Source organism: Schistocerca serialis, chromosome 4 (genome assembly GCF_023864345.2).
Source record: "Schistocerca serialis cubense isolate TAMUIC-IGC-003099 chromosome 4, iqSchSeri2.2, whole genome shotgun sequence".
Lineage (NCBI taxonomy): Eukaryota > Metazoa > Arthropoda > Insecta > Orthoptera > Acrididae > Schistocerca > Schistocerca serialis.
This window is the reverse complement of record NC_064641.1, coordinates 250,073,032-250,091,771: the sequence shown is the minus strand read 5'-3', so window position 1 is coordinate 250,091,771 and position 18,740 is coordinate 250,073,032. Positions and strand designations below refer to the sequence as shown.

General features: G+C 38.0%; 1 protein-coding gene across 1 annotated transcript in view; it reads left to right on the top strand.

Moving 5' to 3' along the window:
• Positions 1-18,740, top strand: part of LOC126473777 (glutamine-dependent NAD(+) synthetase) — a 208,785-nt gene that overhangs the window by 132,085 nt on the left and 57,960 nt on the right. Inside the window, exon 12 of the mRNA XM_050101043.1 lies at positions 7,164-7,378. Within this exon, the coding sequence (XP_049957000.1) occupies positions 7,164-7,378 (215 nt within the window). The remainder of the gene's footprint in view (positions 1-7,163; positions 7,379-18,740) is intronic.

Genomic DNA, 18,740 nt, shown 5'->3' with positions numbered 1-18,740 from the left:
TGAGCTATGTGCGAGAATGTACGATGAATTTTTTAAATCACAAAGCGTTTGACTCTCATTTAAAAATCACCTCTTTGAGGACGATCATTTAGAAGAATTTCAAGCCCAGAAGATCAGACATTTACGTCGTTATTAAAAATTTTACTGGCTCATTTGTGTGATGTACCTTAAAGTGTAACAAGTGCAAAAAGATCTACTTTATATGTAGGAGCTTAGCTTCTCTTCCAGCTTAGTAATCTTTGAGACCAATGTTATATGTGAATGCTATGTATATTAATTTAAACCGTTAACTTTTCTTATTTGTGTGTTCGCGCTACGTAAGAGTGATCTTGCTGTTTGCTGACTACATCACGTGTCCTATGCTGTCATCAGCAGGTGAGATCACGTGATGTAAGCTATGACGGGCTTACAAAAGTGCATCGCAATCTCGATTTCAATGCTTCGGAAAGTGACATGTAGTGTTTGGTGAATTCGAATTTATACCTTCGTAATACGAAAATATGCAGCGTACATGTTGCTGCACATCAAAGGTCTTTCAAAATGTGTTTTTTCCCCCCTGAGTTTCGTTTTCTAAAGTCCCGGGAAATTCTACTCCGATATATAAAACCATAAATATTCAAAGGATTGATGAGTTTTACAGTGCCGAATAAGAGTATACTGTCACTTAACACGGAAAAAGTGTATCTTCACCCGTGAGAGAGTGTATTTTCAACCAGAAAATCCGGGAAAAATCCGGGAGTTTTTTTCCTTGTCCACGTATACACCCTGAAGAATGTGGAGTCTCACAATGGTACCATTAAATAAAATATTCTTGGATTTCCAGTCTTGTTAAATGGTTAAAATTCCACAAGCTTTCGACAAAGTGCTCCTTGGCCATTGTCAAGTGGTATTACTGCAAGTGTGCTGTAGGTTCACCCATAGATACACTAACTGCCGACTGTGAGATCACTGGTGCTCACAGCATCACCATATATAGGCATATGTTGACTCTGTGTTCAGTGTGCCAACTTCAACATCATGACCATTGGATCCCACACAGCAATGAGCTGCAGGTGGCTGCTTGTCTCTATTAATGATATTATTATTGTTTTTATTTCAATTGCATATTTAATTACACTGTCCCAGAAGCCACTAGTGCAAGCCATGACAAAGGTTTTGTCAAATTTAATCGTGTTTTCTAAAGCATGTTCAGCTGAAGCGGGATTCACAGGGTAGCTTGGGGGATAAAACCTCTAGTGTTCCTTCCTGCACTGTCCTACAGTGCATATTGTTTATCTGACCTAAGAATGGCCACATTCTCAAGGCATCTTTAGACCTCAGGTGTTCTGAGACTTGCTGCATCTTTAACTGGGACCAATATTACAAAAATGCTACTCATTGTATAGCGAAGATGTTGAGCTGCAGATAGACACAACAAAAACATTGATGGAAAGTAAGCTTTTGGCCAACAAGGCCTTTGTTGAAAATACACACACACACACACACACACACACACACACACACACACACACACAAACAAATGATGACTATGGTCATGTGTGTCAGTTGAGTTGTGTGTGTGTGTGTGTGTGTGTGTGTGTGTGTGTGTGTGTTGACTATTTTCGACAAAGGCCTTATTGGCGAAAGCTTATTTTCTGACAGTCTTTTTGTTGTGCCTATCTGCGACTCGGCATCTTTGCTACATGGTGAGTAGCAGCTACCCTTTTTGTTATACTGTTACATTACATCCTGGATTTTTCATTTTTTCTTCAGAAATGTTTTTATTGCCATTGCCAATCAACATTTTATATCCTATCTACTTTGGCCATCATCAGTTACTTTTCTGCCCAATTAACAAACCTCATCTGCTACATCTAGTGTGTCGTTTCCTAATATAATTTCCTCACTATTATCTGATTTAATTAGACTACATTCCATTATCCTTATTTTGCTTTTATTGTTGTTGTTCATCTTATGTCCTCCTTTCAAGACATGTTCCATTCTGTTCAACTGCTCTTCCAAGTTCTTTGCTGTCTCTGACAGAATTGCAGTGTCATCAGCAAACCTCAAAGTTTTTATTTCTTCTCCCTAAACTTTAATTACTACTTAAGATTTTTCTTTGGTTTCCTTTACTACTTGCTCAGTTTACAGATTGAAAGAATAACATCTGGAATGGCTGCAACCCCGTCTCACTCTCTTCTCAACCATGGCTTTCCTTTCATGCCCCTAGACTCTTACAACTGCCATCTGGCTTCTGTACAAGTTGTAAATATCCTTTTGCTCCCTCTATTTTACGCCTACTACTTTCAGAATTCCAAAGGCAGTACTCCAGTCAACATTGTCAAAAGCTTTCTCTAAGTCTAAAAATTCTACAAAAGTATGTTTGTCTTTCCTTAACCTGACTTCCAAGATAAGTCATAGGGTCAGTATTGCCTTGCATGTTCCTAAATTTCTCCAGTATCCAAACTGATCTTTTCTGAATTTGGCTTCTGTTAGCTTTTCTGTTCTTCTTCTGTAAAGAATTTGTGTTACTATTTTGCACCCATGACCTGATAAACGTAGTTTGGTAATATTCACACATATCAGCATGTGATTATTATTATTATTATTATTATTCTTATTTTATTATTATTATTGTTGTTTTTTTGGGTCATCTAAGGACCACACACCAATTTCAATGCTTCCTTCTTTGTTGTTCTTTCTTTTTCCTCCAGTATTCTTTCATCTTTTATCTATGTGTCCCTTATCTCTCCTCAGACCATTTTGACTCTGTCTTCTTCTCCCTCTTGCCTTGGAATCCTTCCATTTTTAACACTTTCCTCTTGAAACACACTCTTTCTGTTGCATCTTTTTCACTTATGTTGTTTTTTTCCAAATCTTTCCTAACTTCTTGTAGTATTATTATTATTATTATTATTATTATTATTATTATTATTAATTGAATGATTGTATTCTTTTTATGTCTGAGGGTACTTTGCCTGCCTTGTACATCTTGCACACCAGATGAAAGAGTTTTGTCATGACTGCCTCTCCCAAGGCTATCACTAGTTCTGACTGAGTGTTATCTACTCCTGGGACCTTTTTTTGACTCAGGTCTTTCACTGCTCCATATATATATAATCACATCTCCTATCTCATCTTTGTCTAAATCCTCAGTATTGCCTTAAAGTTAATTTCCCATGCATAGTGCATAGGTCCGGGTCCCATAGTGTGGTGACTGCAGGCCTTTGTATGATCTTTGTATGATATTAGAGGAACTAAAAATTGTAATTTCATATCTGGTGCTATGGAAAACATACTCCTGGTTTTATGGCAGATAACTAATTACTCACATGTACCAAGGTTTTATGTTACCTCAGTGCCATAAACAGTCTTAACAGTTCATTCTACATTATGCATAGGTATGCTCCTGTAGCCAGGAAGGTAAGCAACCCAGCTCATTCTGTATCATAATGCTGAGCAACAAAAGTTTGGAAACCCAAGCAGTGCTGTACTTGTGTGAATGTTTGGTTCTGTTGCACAACTTTTCTGTCCCCAGTTTCGAAGAGGAGAACGACATAATAAAACTGTGTAAACCTGCAACTGGATCACACATAATAAAATAACTGAGATGAAATTTTGCATACAATCTTTCAATACAAAACATTGACACCAACCAGTGGCTGTCAGGAGGCCTTAATATGTGAACACTAAATGAAATTGTGTTGAACCTGCAAATCATTTTAGTGAATATGATGAAAAGCTGGAACATAATTTAGAACATTCCTCTGTGTTCACAGGAGTGTTAATCTGAAACAGAATGATTTGATTGCCTCTGCTTCGATCGTGCTCATGAATAAAATATAAAAGGAGATATGTGAGTTAAATCTTTTTCCTAGTTATTATGGATTAATAAATTGACAAGTGTCATTCTCCAGGTCTCGTTAGTACTTCACTATGTCACAGTGTGAAAGCTACAAAGTCTTTCGCAGTGGAGTCTTGCATAAAAAGTTATTGGTTAACTTGTCATGTCAAGTTCTGATAAAATCCAAAGCTTTCAATGACTGCCTCAATTTTATCTTTACATGGCACAGCAAATTAAACTGTGATCTTTTTAGGCAAATTTGTGGGAGATTTTTAAAACTGATGAACATCCTCAGTGTTACAAAAGAGCTGCAGTTCATTTGAAAAAATTGCAGTCAAGAGTGATAACCACATTTCCTACTGGAATATTTGTTCTCTTTTTTACTCATTAATTAAATTCACTGCTATCACAAAAAGAGTCAAAGATAAAAACTGCTGAATTTTTTCCTCACTTTGAATGATCTTGCTAATTTCTTTAAAAGTCAGCCAAAGGAATCTGGGCTCTAGACGAGGAAGTAAGGATGCAACTGCCTAAAGTTTATGCGGTCTTGCAATTAAATATTGTAGTAATTTTGCATCATATTGCAGTGAATAAAGCTCAATATACACTGACAGAAAAAACTCTCAGTACCAAGACAGAGTTGTGCGACATAAACGAAAGTTGCTAGGCAAGTTTCTGCATCTGAAAGATGATGTCTCTTCAAATTCTTGCCAGTTGCATTAGAGTGGCACTAGTAGTGTCACCATGAGGATGCAAATCAGGTTTGCCTTAAATACACATTGTAATGGTTGGGAGCTGTAGTTATCTTTGAGATTGGAAGCTGTGAGTTGATGTTAATCAAGGATGTCTTTAAAATGATGAAGATGCCATTAACACCACCTCACTTGAGTTTGAATGAGGTTATGTAATAGAACTATGAGAAGCTGAATTTTCAGTGTACAATATTGCAGGAAGCATATGGCTCTAGTGCATCACACTGCATCTGCAGCAGCAATTTGAGCAGCAGTTGGCACCACAGTGGTACAACAACCTGTGACAGATTGATTACGTCAAAGACAGTTTCAAGCCAGATGCAGTGTAGTGTGCATTCCACTGAGTCCAAACCACTCCCATGACCGCCAATTCAGCATCTCTGACTGGAATTCACCTGTCACATGGGATGCAAGCAGCAATCTGGAGGGGGCAGGGAAAGGGAAGGGATAATTGTGTATAGGTGGCGAGAGAAAAACGCTGTCTGATGCTGTGTGCAGAGATTAGACCGCCAGTAGGAGCAGTGCCAGGAGATGTTGGGCAGGGAAGTGGGGTAAAAAAGGTGCATAAAAGGAGAGGAGTGGAGAAAGACGTGTGGATGCATTGGCAGAGGGCTGCATGCATTGGCAGAGGGCTGCAAATAAACAGGATAGGAGATTAGACTGGGGAAGAGATGATAGGATAGAGGGGGTGGAAACTGTTGGGTGGAGGGTGTCGGGACAGTATGTTACCGTGGATTGTGGCCATTCAAGTGTGTTAAGTTCAGCTGGATGTTATGCCACAGGGTGGCCTACTTTGCTCTTGACCACAGTTTGGCGGTGGTCATTCATCCTGGTGGACAGCTGGTTGGTAGTCTTACCAGTATAAAAAGCTGTGCAATGATTGCAGCAGAGCTGGTTAATTACATGCCTGCTTTCACAGGTGGCCTGGCCCCTGATGGTGGAGGATAAACTGGTGACAGACTGGAGTAGGAAGTGCTGGGTTGGTGGATTGGGTGGGTTTTGCACTTGTCTTCCACAGGGATATGATCCTTATGACAAGGGGTTGGGAGTGGCATAGGGATGGACTAGGATGTTGTGGAGGTTGGGTGGGCAACAGAAGACTACTTTAGGAGGGGTGGGAAGTATCTCTGATGCCACCTGTTGGCAGGCTAGTCCCTCCACCAGACAGTGTTCATCTGTCCCCACTCATACACTACTATCTCTTCCCCTTCCCCGTGCCCTCCAGATTGCTGTTTTTTACCTTTTTAAGTTCATAGCTACTTGTCACCTTTATTTCCAGAGAACTGCATCATAAAATTGTTGGTGACTTGTTGAAATGTGTCAGGTGGTCTCCATACTGTGAAATTTTAAAATTCTTTGAACTAATTTGGAGTAATCCTGCATCCAGTGCATTGGTTGTGAGATGCTGTTCAACAATAAAAAGCTCAAAAAACAATGACGTAGTTCATAAGCACAAGAACAGCTTGCAAACTTACTCTGTTATTGCTCAAAAAGGGTTTTCTTTGGCAACTGAGAGAAGGGTTTTATGACTCGGTGACAACAATTCACCGAAATGGTAATTTCATATTGTAAAATTTCATATTGTAAAAGTATATTTTATTCTTTTGTAACTGCTTACCTTAATGAAAAGTTCAGTATGCACCACTTGCAAGGAATAAAGTTGTTCTCCCTGTAGAAATATGCTGATTTTAAAGAAATTTTAAGAAATAATATAATATAACATAACACACATTTATCATAGAAATTATGCATCTCTGACATTAAACATGTTATCTTTGGTAGTAGCACCTACTATATTTGTAAAACTATAGTTGTTAAACGTCACATCTGGTGGACATACAGTGCAAATGAAAGAGTGCAATTTGACATGAATTCAGTAGGAAGGCAAGGGCCTTAGTACCCTGAGGCAAGCAATGGACACGTGTGTGAGTTGTTATTGTGGGTATGGATGTGTATTTTCTACTTCTGGAGAAGGGCTTTGTCCGAAAGCTGAAGTGTTTGTAGCATTCCTTTTTTGTTGTACTGGTCTGTGACTCAACCCATCATTTTCCTCTGTGGGTATATGGAGTTTATCCGTTCTATCAATGAAGCTTCCGAAGTTTTTTATGAAAAATATTAATGTATTTTCTTTAATATCCATGGCTTCTGGTAACTCACGTGAGTGAGAGGAGGAGACATTGCTGTAGATGATGGGGAAAAATAGTAATCATGAGGTACCTGTACACTACATGTTAAAAAACTCCATTTTACTCTGTGAAAATGAAGCAGTTGTTCGTTAAAGGTAAACTTGCCCTTTATTTTAGGTGTAAATACTTGCATGAGAGTGCCAGGTAATTCATGCAAATATCTTTTTTTGTTTTGTTTACTTCTGGTTGGTTTATCACTTTTAACCACATGGCCATAATGTTACAATATGTATGCTAAAGACCTTATTACAGTGCATCCACACTTCCACTATCATTATCAGGGATGTTAGCAAAATTGTTAGATGACATTACATGATGAGTAGTTGTTGTGAGTAGACTTTCAGTAAATTACAAAGTAATGTGAATTGTCCATCATTTGTAACAATGATTTCTTTTTTGCAGGCAAGACTGAGGATGGTAATTTCGTATCTTTTTGCTCAACTCATGCTATGGGTACGTAACAGGCCAGGAGGATTGCTGGTACTTGGATCGGCAAATGTTGATGAAGCATTGCGTGGCTACATGACTAAATATGACTGTTCCAGTGCTGATGTAAATCCAATTGGAGGGATATCAAAGACTGATCTCCGTGCTTTCCTGACTTATGCTATGAACAGGTTATTGTGCCTCTAACACCTTATTTTTTATTTTACTTATTATTGGTGTGTTTTTGTCATCATCATCATCACCACCATCACCATCATCATCTTTCAACCTAATTATGTCTCACTCAGTTTATCTCCAAGAAGGAAGCTAGAGTTGAGGAAAAGACATTACAACTATAAAAATATAGCTTGTCGAAGTATACAGTGATGTGTGCAGTAAGCCATTTTTAATACAAATTCTTGCCTTTAAAATCCAGCTGATTTTTTTTAGAAGAGAGGGAAAAATGCAGTTCATCCTTCAGACCATAGCTTGGAAAATGTAAAATCCCATAGTGACTGTATATGGATGACATTGTTTATCATTTTTAATTTGTGGATTTTTTAATCCAATGTGGTTTCAGGTTTACAGACTTGTAGGACAGATACTATTTGGAGGAATGATGGGAAGGATTTCTTTCTTTCCTGTTCATCCCTTGTCATTGTGCTTGTAGCTATTCCGTGTTCATCGATGCTGTATAGACGCTGCTTATGGTGAACAATAATTCACCTGCAATGCTGGCAGTCTTCCTAGGCTACAGGTGTTGCCTAATGCACCTCAAAATGTTGAATCGCACACTGGCTCTGTGGACAGCCTTTTGATATGGAAACAAATTGCTTGTTTATTGATACGGTCATTTCTTGTGACATAATCATCACGGAATCAGGCATCGAAGTATCTGATTCTCTATACATGGAGTGCATAGCAACGTGAAGGTGACATTTATAAATAAAAGAACAGCTTCTGGAAAAACATACATTTGTTCAATGATTTTTCTTTGGTAAATAATCATAACTGGTTTGTCTCAATGCCCATCTTCAGATGCAACAAAAAAAGTAAAAAAAAAGCTTTTATTAAAACCTTAAAGCAAGTAACAATATTTTTACTAGGTCTGCTTGTGAGCTAATTAAAATGTTAGTAAAATGGCTTGGAACATACCGGCAAGTGGTGTTTAGTGAACCCATGTTCATGTGTTGTTCAATAGAACATAAAACAAAAAATCGGGAAATTATGTATTTGTAACCCAGCAGTGGCAGCTGGATTTGTGTTGCTAATGTGCTACAGTACACTGTAAATATCGCACTAAAATTATGCCATTTCTCGTAGAATGCCAGGTAGAAATCGCACTAAAATTACACAGAATTCTCCTCAAATGCTTTTTGGTATGCAAATAAAATGGATGAAGACACATTTTGTAGCACACTCTTCATGATAACTAGAAGCCAGCATTGAGTGCTCAAACGATAGTCAGCTGCGCTATGATCAGCTCAGAAGGGATTCAGCTTTTAGTTTTCAGTTGCGCATGCTCTGATTTGATGTCATTTCTTCTGGCACTAAGAGTATTATGTTGCTCACAGCACCAGGTCACTAGGTTTTTTTTTTTTTTTTTTAATTGCATGTAGCATATTGTGATGTTATAGATTAGGCTGGATTTTTGAGGGGCTGTTGTCATAACGGCACCGTGGACAAGTTGTCTGGTGCATGGACTAGCAATTCGGTGAATCTGGTTTGATCCCCACTGTATTTGCGTTATTATTATTATTATTATTATTATTATTATTATTACTACTACTACTGCTACTACTACTATGACTATTATTATTATTATTATTAAACAATGGAAAATCCAGGATGTAGTGTAACAGTTATGAAAGGAAAGCTGCCACTCACCATATAGCGGTGATGCTGAGTCACAGATACGCACAATAAAGGAGATTTTCCATGAAGTATCCAAAAATTAAATTACTAAAACCTTATAAGGCTAGTTGAGAAGATGCTTTTACAGCAGAACATTTGAAATGGTATGTACCAAAAATAAAAAAGGCTTAAATTAATTGTTTACAAAAACTTGGAAAACAAAAAAACATCTAGGAGACTGGAAGGTGCCCTTGATACGTCCACTTCATAAGAAAGGCAGTAACAAGATGTTAAGAACTACAGAGGAATTTTTTTTAAACAGTGACATATAACATATTTTCCAAGATAATACTAAACACAGTAGAAACAACACTGAAGAGTAATGTAGACGAATGTCAAGGTACTTATAGGAAGTGCATATCATGTTCTAAACAAATATTTAATCTAAAAATCAATCATTTGCCACAGATTACTGAATTTCAAAGATGTTTGTTGATTTCCAAAAGGTTATTGAATCTGTTGACAGAAACCATAGATAAAATAAAACTTTTGTGAATAGAAGCAGGTTGTTGCCCCATCCAAGTTGCTAGAATATTTCACCTGAGTGGATCATATGAAAAGGTAAAATACACTCTAAAGATTTATGGGTAGAGTATGAGAGATTTATGAGCAGTTGTTCATGTAACAGAATAATAGCACAGTGGTTAAATGTCCTGACAACCATAAAATATGACAAATGTGACAATAATATGCAATCAGTTGTTCGTAAAATATAAAAATAGAGTACAGGTTGTTAAATCAATAAAACAATATTTCAGAACAGAGTAAGATTTTTACAATAAAGGATACAAAGGAACAATCCTTATAGTACAAATTTCTGATGGTTGATGGCACTGCACTTCTGGCTGCTAGATGTTTATACCAGTGCCCATTAACTTGGAAAAGAGAATGCAGACTGGTTGAAAGGGATGGCATTGTGCTGTAGCTCAGCGGCAGTCTTCTTTGGCTACCAGAGGATGTGTTTCTATTTCCTGGGTACTGCTAGCAAGTGAAAGCATGGCACAGTGCAGCACTCGGTCACAGGAAGGCGTCACTGTCAGTTGGAGCCTGTATGTATCGTGGTGCAGTTCCTCAAATGAACAGATCATAAGGAGTATTCAACTAAGTATTCATCTACTACAAATTCATTCTGCTTATCGAGGAGTTTGTCTGGTTCCTTCTGGTTCATAATATAAATCTCCAATTCTTCTAATTCGTCTAACTGTCAACTTTTTTCATCTGTAAGTAAAATTTGTAGTTGTTTCTGTGTTAATAAAATTGTTATATTCCCTTTGAATATGGGAGCCTAATGCTGTCTTATTGCTGGCATATGTGTGCTCTCCAAGGCTGTTCATTATTCCCTTCTTGGGCATATAAAAGGAAGCATCTCATGTAATTGTTCAGTGTCTGTGAACACTCCACCTCCTTCAGGTGATCGAACAAAGAGGGTCACCATAGTTAGACACATGAAAATGTCACAAAGAACATGAAATCAGCTTTCTTTATAAAATGTTATCAAATTTGTAGTTACTCCTTTCCTGTGTAAATAGATTAATCTGGTGGCAGCCATTTATTGATATTCATAAGTCATCATCTGTGGTCAACTCTCTATTCTGATCTGTCGTGTGCAAACCTTTTCATCTCTGCATAACTACCACAGTCTGCATCCATTTGAACTTGTTATTATATTCAAGCCTTGGTCTTCATATACAGTCCCCCCCCCCCCCTCCTAAATTTCTTTCTTTCACTTAAATTGACAATTCATTGTTGCCTCAGGATGTGTCCTATCAACTTTTCTCACCTTGTCTGAACTGCTTATTGTCAACATTACTCCATACAAATACCTTCAGAAGACTTAAAAAATTCCTCTTTTTAAGGAATGCTTTTCTTACTGTTGCCAGTCTGCATTTTGTATCCTCTGTACTTCAGCCATCATTAGTTACTTCATTCCTCGAATACCAAAATTTATCTCTTACTTGTAGTTTATTTCCTAGTCCAGTTCCCTCAGCACAGACTGATTTAATTCAGTTACACTCCATCATTTGTTTTTATGTTAATCTTAAAATCTCTTTTCAAGACTGTTCTTTCCACTCGGCTGCTCTTCCATTTCCTTTGCTATGTGTGAATTACAGTGTCATCAACAAATAGCAAAGTTTTTATTTCTTGCCGCGCGGGATTAGCCGAGCGGTCTAGGGCACTGCAGTCATGGACTGTGCGGCTGGTCCCGGCGGAGGTTCGAATCCTCCCTCGGGCATGGGTGTGTGTGTGTGTGTGTGTGTGTGTGTGTGTGTGTGTGTGTGTGTGTGTGTGTCCTTAGAATAATTTAGGTTAAGTAGTGTGTAAGCTTGGGGACTGATGACCTTGGTAGTTAAGTCCCATTAGATTTCACACACATTTGAACATTTTTTATTTCTTGCTCCTGACCTTTGCCTTATCAGATTTCTCCGTGGTTTCCTTTATTGCTTGCTCATTGTCCTTTGATATTCATAACTGCAGTATGGTCTCTGAAGTTGTAAATAATCTTTCGTTCCTGGTATTTTATTCCTGCTATGTTCAGAATTTGAGAACTTAGTCCAGTGAACATTGTCAAAAGCTTTATCTGAATCTACAAATGCTGTAAATGTAGATTTGCCTTCTTCATTCCATCTTGTAGGGTAATCTATAGGGTCAGTATTGCTTTACAAGTTGTTACACTTCTCTGGAACTTTCCTGACATTCACTTTACCAGTTTTTTCATCCTTCTGTAAATAATTTGTGTCAATATTTTGGAACTTTGACTTATTAAACTGACGGTTCAGTAGTATTCACATCTGTAAGCACCTGCAGATTTAAGGAAAATGTTAACAACCCCCCCCCCCCCCCTCCCGCCCTCTCCCAAATATGGCATCTGTGGTTAACAATTGCAATCCTCTTGAGTACTTTGTATAATATCTGTCCAAATAAATGCAATTAAGTGTACAATACAATGTTTATACAATAAATTGTGATAATGAATTTCATCCATTCTTAAAAAATCACAGATGTGTAACAGCAAATAAAAATTCATCAAAAAATTGAAATTGATATCTTGAGCACAATCAAGCTGTTTTCCGATATGCTACAAATTATACATTCAAAACACATGTTTTTGAGAGAGCATCCTTTGTGCTCGCCCAGAAAAATGTGAAAAAGTGATGGACATGTCAAATTAAACATAAAACATCACAGCAGCTAAATAGTTAAATCATAAGCGTAAATGTTATCTGCTTAATGACATATTTTGTCACCATTGCTGTTATTGTATAATATTTCTCTTATAAGCTACCCTCACTACTGTTAAAGTGTTATTTTAGGCTTGATGAGAGAAACAGAGATGTCAAAAAATTAGTTTACTTCCCCAATTAATATTACAAGCTTATTAGATGTTGGCTCAGTGAATTACTGTACACTGTGTAAAAATGTAAATTTGAAAGGAAGCTCTGGTGCTGCAGTTTCTCTTCATGCCCTCTATCACTGCTGCCTGTTTTTACGATCTACAATGTGTGGTGCAAGGTATATACATCAGTAGTGTTCATAGTTGTTACAACTGTATCATGTCGGATTTGGACACGAAAGTCTTTAAAATGTGCTGTCGGAAAACCGTTGTTCCATTTACCTGTGACATCTCTGTCATACCACATCATCTGCATCAAAAGAATATTTTCAGATTTCACAAAATGTTTTCACATCTCCCTACACTCCCGTTGCTGAAGAGCCACTCACCCTCTCCACACACCCAGTAGATGAATTCATTTTATGTGTGTTATTTTGGTGTGGTGGCTGCTTTGGCTATTCAGTGATGTAGCTAGTCGCCAGCCAATAAAAGATCACTAGCAGGAAATGGGCGACATTTCCTCTATTATGACCGAGCGTATTCTTAGAGTCTCAGTGTTTGAATATAAAAGATGGACTATTGATATTGTTGCTGAATACAGTACTTCGGAAATACATGCAAAAAAAAAAAAAAAAATGAGGCTGAGTTATAAGTCACAAGAAAAGGATGTGACTTGGTCCCTTAGTCACATATTGGCTCAGTCAAGAACACTTCATGTTGATTGTCTTTGTTTTTTGATTGCCACTGCAATCTAGCAGTAGTTGTATCATAATTGCACAATAAAGCTAAATGGTGCAAGTTGTCTTGGCAGCACCGATTGTGGATTATGTCAGCATTTCCTCTCTCACATCTCTCCTCTTCACAATGGCCTAAAATATTCTCTTAATTCCATCACCACCACCTACGAACTATCTTTCTTTTGAGTCACTAATAACATGTTCAGTCACATCAAATGTCAATAGGAAGAAAATCGGACAAAGTCAAGCGAGACGTCAAGTAAGAACTTGGAATCGAGGTAAACTTTACTAGGAAGAAATGTAAAATCGGGGAACTTTTAGCATTGATCTTGTTGGTTTTTCACAGGGGTAGAATCGCAAAAAATGTGAAATTGGAGAATGTAAAATCAAAGTTCCACTGTCATATGTTTTACACACCAGGTGGAATAGTTTTGTCCTGGCTGGTTCTCCCAAGGATCTCAATAATTCTGACAGAATGTAGTCTATACCAGAGGCCTTGTTTACACTTAGGTCTTTTGGTGATCTGTTGAATTTTTTCTGCGGTGTCATACCTCCCACCATATCTTCACATACAGTACAATCAAAAAACAAAGACAATCAACATGAAGTGTTCTGGACTGAGCCAATACGTGACTAAGGGACCAAGTCACATCCTTTTCTTGTGACTTATAACTCAGTCTCATTTTTTTTGCATGTATTTCCGAAGTACTCTTCTCTTTCTATAATTATGTTCTCAAGTTTGTTTCAGTTATATACGGATCAGCCAGAACATTATGACCATTGGCCTACTATTGATATAAACCTGTCCAGGCGATAGCAGTGTCACCTGGCGAGGAATCACTGCTAGTGAGTCGTGAATGGTGTATGTGGTATCAGTGAGCGTGCTGCCCATGTGTAAAATGGGGAAGGTGCACAATCTATCTAAGTTTGACTGAGGGCATATTGTGATGGCCTGGAGGCCTGGCACAAGCATTTTGGAAACTGCATGACTTGTTGGATATTCAAGGGTGGCTTCAACATGTGAAACCTGGTCCAGTCATTGTAGTGTTGGGTGACCACCCTCATTGTAGATGTTGGATGTCTTAGGTTGGACTGACTGGTAAAGCAGGCCAGGCAGTGAACTGAGATGGAATCAATATCACACTTCAATGCTGGGCAGAGTACAAGTACACCAGACACTACTAACGATGAGCCTCCACAGCCAGCGACCCACGCGTGCCAATGTTAACACCACGACATTGGCAACTATGACTAAAATGGGCATGTGAACATTGGCTCTGTACATTGGCGCAGTGGCAGTGTGTTGCATGGTCTCATGAATCCAGATACCTTTGTAGTCATGACAATGGGAGGGCATTAATCCATTGTCTTTCAAGGAAACAACTCCTTGACACCTGTACTGCGGGATGGAGACAAACTGCCAGCAGCTTCATTATGCTATGGGGAGCATTCAAGTGGGCATCCATGAGCTGAATGGAGCTCATGCAAGGCACCAAGATGGCCAAGGAGTGTCGCACATAGGTTGCAGACCATGTAAAGCCTTCATGATCATCATGCTTCCCAACAGCAGTGGCATTTTTCAGCAAGATAGTGTGTCACGTCACAAGGCCAGGAGTGTGATGGAGTGGTTGAAGGAGCACAGTGACGAGTTCCAATTGATGTTCAGGGCCCCAAGCTCGCCAGATCTGAACCCAATCAAATACATCTGGGATGTGATTAAACATGGTATTAGATAGGTGTTCACAATGTTCTGGCTTATCAGTGTATAGCCTCTGTATATTCCTTCCAGCTTTCAGTTTTCCCTTCTTTACTTGATACTGACATGTGATCTGAGTTTTGACATTCATTTGATATCAGTGAATACTTTCCCTACCCTTTACAGATAATTGGTAAGTTATAATTATGTAGGTGTGTCTCAGTGGTGAACTGTCAGACTGAAAGTACAAAGGCTGTTGTTTTGATCAGCAGTTACTCCTCGGATTTCTGTCTTTTATACATCACTTTCTTCAAGTCTGCCTATATTGGTAAACGTGAAAAACGCTGAGTTGCACCGTGTCTTGGAGGCCACGTTAAATTATAGATACTCGTGTAACTAGGTGAACAAGTCAGTTAAAGATCAGAGGAAGGCAACGGCATACCACCTCCAATATTACCATGCCTAGTCAAGCACTGTGGTGTTCAAACCAACCTTTGGGTGGATGATAGCTTTATCTTTAGTTACTTAATGTAAAAATTGTCTCTTGTCTCTTTACTCAAGGATGATGATAAAAAAAGTGATATGTTTTGGAGGGATCCTCTGTGTGGTGCATCATTTAAACGTCATATTTTCATAGTACCGAAGTATAAATATGGCAGTTACTAAATACAAGTAACATTTGAAATAGCTGTGGAAACATGTAAATCAACATTTCATGTGCTAACGTCACTTTTATCAGCCCTCATTATAAATGGTGCTATTACAACAGACTTAATTTCACAAAATAGTAAAAAATATTCGAATAAACATTCCCAGTATTCAGTCATACAGTCAGATATATGTTTATTTGAGCTCACATGTCCCTTGGTATGACTGGCTGATAACAGTAAATTGAGCAGATATCAGGCCGATTCGCATGTTTTTGAAGCTAATGGCAATACTTCGTTGTTTTCATATTTATAATTGCATAACACAAAAATAATGCAGTTTAATTGATTTATTGATTAGAACAACTCACCAAACACATTTTTTCTGATATGATTTTTGTGCAAAAGTATCGGAAATGTAACATTGGCAGATAAAAACTGTTAACTCTATTCCAAGTCAAAATGGCTTGAATATTATATAGCAGAAAGAAATTTTTTGTGATCAAATAAAAAAGCTTCTTTTTAAAACCATGAAAAGACATAAACTTCAGCCAGATATGTTTTGGAGGGATACAGATCCCTTCGGAATTTAATGAAAAAGTAACTTTCCGTGCCAACAGATATATCACTTATGATGGACGCAGTTCAGCTTCCTAGTTCAAAGTAGACTTGTTGTTTTTACATATAGTGAAGGCTTTGCAGATTGGTGACATAGTGTCTCAGAAGAGAACTCGGACATTATGGCAATGCTTCCTTTCAAAAAACTTTCAACAGCATTGGTTGCAGAGTTATTTTGTCCTTAATTTATGTGATTTAAAGATTTTAACATTTTTTATAGTGGGTAGGAGTGTGACAGGTGATGTCAATAACTGCAATGTAATTGAAAGGTATATTTTCATTTTCAACTTGACACCAAAAGTAATGATATAGAACTAAAATAAAGAACATTCTCGAATATTGAGGTGTGAGAACATGAACCAAAATAGGCAAGAAGGAATTATTTTTACATGCTCCTAATAGTAGGTTATTAAAAACATCAGTGACATTTATTACACCACTGGATTATACATGGAATGTGTGTTGCAAGTGAGTCTGCCATATGTATTGTCTCTACTTGTGACATGCTTCTTCTAATTCCATACTGGTGATGACTTGTGCCGTGTAGCTGTCTATGGTCTTGCAACCTTGTGCGTAACTGGAAGAGGGTAGATTGAGTTGCAGACAGGCCAACAAAGAGACTGTTACACATTTAGCTTTCAGCCAAATCCTTCTTCAAAAAAAGAAAACTCTCACATATTCGCATAAGTAAGCACACCTCACACATGCATTACTGCTATCTCCGGCACCTTGAACTGGCGTGCTGCTGGAGATTGCATTCATCGTGTGTGTGTTGTGTGCGCATGTTCTTTTCTGAAGAATGTTACTGATATTCCAACCGGGAGTTTCCATTTCTTAACCTTTTGCGTAATGTTTTAAAGTATTTATCGGAACAATCAAGGAAATGTCTGTAAGATCTGGGTATCTGTGAATTCTTGTCCTACCGTGCACTAATAACCACCACCACCTCCTCTGCATTCTTCCAAGGAGTAGGCACCTTTGCCTGGGGAATGGAACATCAGTGGCTCCCTGTGAAATGGAGTTTCGATGGCTTAAGTCTTCCATTTCCTATGTACGATATGTAACCCTCTTATATTTGATATCAGTAGACTTACTTAATAAGGTTTCTTTCAGTTGCCTTTTCTTGATGTTTGCTGAGGTGGCCCTGCTAAATAGTTCCACCCAACCATGTTGCAGCAGTCTTGCAGAACTTAGTTTCCGTGTGCATGAATGGATGCTGAATGAGAGCATTTATTTTCTTCCAAGCTACTTGAATGATGTAAACGACTGTACTTTAAACTTTCTGTGCTCACACTTTCTTTTCCAACAAAATTCGTATACTAAGCGGCTTGTCAGACCATTGGTAAACATAGGTAGCTTGTGCAAGATCAAGACAAGAAGTATGTTGGACATAAGCCAAATTGACAAGTCATTTTTCTTGCCATCTATTGCGGCAATGACCTCCTTCCCCTTTTTCTCCTTGTCTTCTAAACCATTTCAAACATGACACCAAGGAACAAGCAGCCACACACAGTGGATGGTGACACTCACTCACCATCTCACTGTAGAAGTGATGAGCTCAAGCCGTTCTGCAAATATTATAATAATATCTCACACTGTGGGATACCCCAATACTTACTTATGTACTACTAAACATCGTGAACATCTTTCATCACAGATTCTTTTAAGTGGAACATGGCATCCAAAAATTTTATTTCACTCAGTTTACTTAGGTAATAACTATTTGATCTCTTAAGGCTCTTAGCCACTGCCGCTCCACTGTATCTCAGTAAATATTGAAGCATAGGCTAACTACCTCCCTTCTTTTATATACCCAAGGAGCTAAGTGCTGATCTGTTAGTTCAATCTATGATTGCTAATTGCATATTTTAGCCATTTATGAAATCAAGCATGCACAGAAATGCTGCATGTTTACTTTGACACTAACTTGGTAATTTCTTCACCTGTACTAGTTTGGAGAACAATTACTTGCTTCTACATCACCTTCTCTGTGCACATACTTCTTAATTACCGTTCTGTTTAAGATGCCGGTGTCCCTTTACCAATCCCCCTCCCATAATTCAGTTCAGGTCATTCCTTCTACGGATTCATCTGAGCTAGGTGTAAGTCACCTCGTTCGTGGATCCATCTATCCTTTGCTCCCCAACACATTCATTAAGTTTTGAACACTGCGTCACAAACACTCACCAATCTGTGAAGCATCCTACCCTTACTCTATTCATTTAAATGAAGATGTTGCTCCTTAATATTTTGATCCTTCCTGTTATGTTCCCCCACTTTTCCACAGTGCTGCTGCCAATCGAAATTGGTGTACTTGGCATATCTTTCAAAGACGTAAATTTATCATATAGATTATCCTCATTTGTGTCTAGCTGAATATGAGTAAGTATGTTCTGAAAATTGATAAATTAAAACTAACAGAATTCTTTAAGAATAGTGGGAGCAAGGGCTGAATTGTAGCATTCTCGGAAATCTTTGTTTATGATGTAAGTATGAAAAGTATTGCAGAATTTGACACAATTATTTTGAATTGTCTTGCCATTCACAGGCTGTAAGTTATTTAAAACTTTGCATATATTAGTCTTCTTTTTGCTGAAAAATTTTCTTCAA